General features: G+C 46.1%; 1 protein-coding gene across 1 annotated transcript; it reads right to left on the bottom strand.

The window, feature by feature from the left end:
- Window positions 1-1,642: 1,642 nt before the first annotated feature.
- LOC108802301 (taste receptor type 2 member 9-like) lies at window positions 1,643-2,566 on the bottom strand. The gene has a single exon (XM_018574168.1). The coding sequence runs from the start codon at window positions 2,564-2,566 to the stop codon at window positions 1,643-1,645; it is 924 nt and encodes a 307-aa protein (XP_018429670.1).
- Between the last annotated feature and the right edge of the window lie 2,205 nt (window positions 2,567-4,771).

Below are 4,771 nucleotides of genomic sequence, written 5' to 3'. Positions count from 1 at the left end.
GGGGGGGGGATATGATCACCATGTATAAATACATAAACAGTCCATATGGTGATACTGGTGCAAAGTTAAGGCCCTTACGAATGACAAGGGGGAGCTCTTTGCATCTGAATAATTGAGGTTTACATCCACATACGTAATGACGGGCTACCTTCACCTGCAAACTAACTTCCCATAGACTTCAATAGGATGTATCTGTACAGCAGCAGGATGAGCATCACATTCAATTCCAAAGGGAATATTTGATCAGAACAGAGTATGAAATATTTACTGGCCAGGATGCAGACAGCATGGGAGGAGGTAAGTAAGGAGGGACCCAGATCTATGCATTGAGGAGGCTAGAGAGGGGATCTAGGTGTCTTTTGAATTGAATGTATACACATACATCTACAGCCAAAATGTTTTGGCTGTGAATGAGAATGGTTAAAATTGGTTATTTTTCCTCAATATATCAGTTTCCTCACTTTCTGTCCTCTATACAAAACATAAAAGTAGAGGAAATTTCTCCAAAGGGATAAAACCCCAGAAGATGTGTGTCAGGATACCGTGCACGGGTGTCCCCACACCGCATACAGGAATCTATGCGGGAGGACCAAATGTGTGACCACTCCAGACAATCCTTATGAGTATATAGTTTATTACGCACACTGAAAACAAGTAACCACACACAACTAATAATAGCCAACTAAAATGCAAAACAACATAATTATACACAAAAGGTAACAGGGCAAGGGAACCTGGGGAGCAAGGCAACACAAGGGGAGCCACTGACCAATGGTCAGGGTACAAGGAGGCACCAGGACACCGGAAACAGAACTCAGGATTTAGGACTCAGGTAATGGCGACAATACTGTGGCACCAAGCTCACTGCAGGGAGGGATTAAATACCCTCCCAGATCAGCATCAGGTGGTGCTTAATTGCTGACACCTGCAGGTGAGCCCTGGAAGTGCAGGACCAGGTTCCAGAGTCGCAGTGCCACCTGGAGGCGCTCAGGTCCCTGACAGTTACTGGCTGCCTGGAGACACCTGCAGGGGAGCACTGCAACTGCCGGATCTGCTCCAGCGCCACCTGGAGCCGCTCAGGTCCCTGACAGTCACTGGCTGCCTGAAGACACCTGCAAGGGAGCACTGGAACTGCCAGATCACCTCCAGCGCCACCTGGAGCCGCTCAGGTCCCTGACAGCCACTGGCTGACTGGAGACACCTGCAGGGGAGCACTGGAACTGCCGGATCCCTCCCCAGCACCACCTGGAGCCGCTCAGGTCCCTGACAATGTGTCACTGGCTGCCTGGAGACACCTGCAAGGGAGCACTGGAACTGCCGGATCACCTCCAGCGCCACCTGGAGGTGTTCAGATCCCTGACAATGTGTCACCATTGGAAGATTTCCCCTCTATCCTTGTTCTGCCGACAACTCTATCTTTAGAAATTTCCCATCACTTTCATTGGTAGCCAGAGAGGGTGAATCTACCCAGGGAGGACAGAGACAGCAAGTAAAACATGACAGGGGATATAACCCTACCTCACTTCATCTAAAACAAAAAAACAAAACATTTTACCATTAGAAGCACTTTAAGATGATCTACTAAGAATTTTTAAAGATTATAGAGAATATCTAGAACTGGAAGTTTAAGCTCTTCTACATTTTAGGTCTCTGTGTTCCTCCATCTTCTGGTCCAGAATCTTCTCAGAATGATGCTTTTCAGCTTGTTGCTGGCCTGGAAGATGACAGCAGTCTCAAGCGATGGAGATAATATACGTAAATTCCAACCCACCATAGATATCGAGTATCCTAACTGTCCGGATTTGCTAATAAACCTAAGTGCTTGAGATATGCAGAATAAAACGAAAATGAGGAGTAAGAAGAAGATTGTCCTCAGCGCAGTGACGTGAGCCTGAAGATTTGGCCGTGAGGATCCGGAGTCATTATTCTTCACCCTCCAGACGTGTCTGACCAGGAAGGAGAAGGTGAGAAGAAGACACAGAAGACTAAGGCAGAATGGCAGAAAGCAGCCTAGGAAGGTCACAGGCACTAGACAGGGAAAGATGACACGGAGAGTTTTAATAGGAGCTTTTGTAATGTTCTCGGAAGACTGGAGACCACTTTCTTCCTGCAAATAAAAGGAACACGGGGCATTCACAATGAACATCGCAAGAGCTGTCAGGAACAGGATTTGACTCAGGAAATTGGACACAATTCCCTTTAACCAGATGAAGAACCCATAGCTGAGGTGGGTGATGTTGGTACAGTAGTGAGCAGAAAGCCAGAAGGTCATCCAGAAGCTGAAATATGTCAGAGAGTAAACTGGTGCACTCAGAAACGAATATACATCTCTAGTGTATACAACTTCCCGAGAAAAGACAAAGAGCATTCCCTGTACAGTCATAAAACCCTGGAGGAGAACATTCACCATTCCCTTAGCCATGAAGATCACATCGGAGGGACTCAACTTCCCTTTCTTTCTGATGACTTTCAGGTGAACAATCACAATACAAGTGTTAAAAGGTATTGCCAAGCCGAGTCCTAAGAGCACAGAGATCAGACTAGAGATGGAGTACGGATCTGTCATGTTTAGGTTCGGTGTCTGATCCGGACAGAGATGATGGTACACGTCCAGTGAAAGCCGACAGACTGATGTATTTAGAGTTTGAATGATATAAAAAGCCTCCAGAGATCCATTTCATGATTGACTTTGCATACAAGTGATGGATTACATCTCAATGCCAACATCTAAAGTACATAGCAAACCGTGTAAACAATTTCAGATCTTTTCCATTACACTGAAGTATTTAACCATCTCAGGACTGAAATTTGTTTGTACCTCACACTGATCATTATGTACACTACATATACAATTATCCTCTGCTAACATGAATGGATTAAATGATCTGTATGTAGCCCTGTACTAGGGATCATTTAATCCATTCATATTAGCAGAGTATAATTGTAAATGTATTGTCTGCACTGTATTAGCAGTGTGTACTCTATATGTACTCTATATGTACTCTATATGTAGTACATATAGAGTATATACTGCTAATGCAGTGCAGACAATACATTTACAATTATACTCTGCTTAATAGTGCGCCAACCTGCCCAATCTGCCCTCACTTACTGTGCCGGTGTTGGAACACCGGAAAGAGCAGCGACGAGTCAACGCTGGTCCAGTGGGAGGAGCTCCAGGTGGGGGTTCTAATTTAGGTGGCTCAGAGGTGCCGGCCAGCTAAATTAGAACCACACCTGGAGCTCCTCTCGCCGGACCAGAGCTGACTCGCCGCTGCGGGTTTTTTCTTCTTACTTACCTCACAGAGCGTCGCATCACTGCTGCTCCGGTGGGCGGCGCTCCGAGTGTGGTCATCTGGCAGTCCCCCTTGCCCCCCCACAACATTAATCTGGCTTTCCCCTCCAGTAGATTCACAGCAGGACCTCCCTTAATGGCTGAGACCTCCCACTCTGTTTGCAGTCTTGCCAGTAAAAAACTAGTGACGGGCTGCCTCCTCCTGTTCGCTTTCTTCTAAAGCTTCAAGATTTGAATGACATGTACGTGTAAAGCAGGAGCAGCTTCCCAATCAAATCTATAGGATGTATTCATCCAGGTGAGGCCAATCAGACACTAAAGTTTTATTTCCCAGGCTGTAGAGAGTGCTGGAGGAAGTGAGCAAGGACTTGCTGAAGGAGGGACCTAGATCCATGCATTGAGGAAAGGGTTCCTTTTTTTAAATGTGTACGTGTTTTTTTTAAGTGTTTCTAAAACCAAATCTGTTTTCCTTTTTCGTTCCGGGGAAGATAATGGTTAACACCAAAGTCAGGCAAACTCCCTCTCGGACAATTGTCACCAGAACAAGTATCCCGATTGGAACATTTCTCCTCTATTCCTGTTCTGCTGACAACTCAAATTGTAGGATTTTCTCATCACTTTCAGCCCCAGAGACATTGGTCACCAGGACAAGCAGAGAGGGCGAGTCTCCCCAGCAAAGGACACAGTCAGCAATTTAAACATATTGTCCCACACTCCTGCCAAATGTCAGTGTAGTAGGGGGCACAGCCAACGGTGGCATGGTATAAATCTCAATCAGAACTAGCCAGCACTACTTAAGCACTGTGTATTAAACCAAACGGACCCATCAAGGCGCCTCTGTATACTGGGGGTCCTAAACTAGCAAAGCTCCAAGCCTGGGGCATACACATAGTTACATAGTTGCATAGTATTTGGGGTTGAATAAAGACATTAGTCCATCAAGTCCAACCCATATAGGTCCGCGCATCGTCTCATTCTTAGGGATACTGGTATCCCTGGATATTACGGTCCCTCAGGAAATTGTCCAAACGTTTCTTGAACAAATCTACACTCTTGGCTGAGATGACGGCCGATGGCAGTGAGTTCCAGACCTTAACCGCTCTGACTGTAAAGAACCCTCTTCGCCCATTGTGCTGGAATTTTTTCTCCACCAACTTTAGGTGGCGGCCTCTAGTCTTTGTAATGGAGTTAATCTCAAACAGTTTGTTGCCAATGTTGCTGTTACCATTGAACATCTTGTACATGAAAATCATATCCCCCTTAATCTCCTTAATTCCAGCGTAAACATGTTTAAGGTCAGAAGTCTTGTCTCATAGCTCTGGTCCTCCATCCCCTCCTCCTCGTCTCATAGCTTTTGTCCTCCATTCCCCTAACTAGTTTGGTTGCCCTCCGCTGGACTCTCTCCAGTTCAAGGACATCCCTTCTCAGTACCTGCGACCAAAACTGGACCGCGTACTCCAGATGTGGCCGAACCAA

The sequence above is a fragment of the Nanorana parkeri genome, unplaced genomic scaffold (assembly GCF_000935625.1).
Source record: "Nanorana parkeri isolate BGI_ZX_2015 unplaced genomic scaffold, ASM93562v1 scaffold2786, whole genome shotgun sequence".
NCBI lineage: Eukaryota > Metazoa > Chordata > Amphibia > Anura > Dicroglossidae > Nanorana > Nanorana parkeri.
The sequence above is the reverse complement of the archived record's forward strand: the minus strand, read 5'-3'. Positions and strand labels throughout refer to the sequence as shown.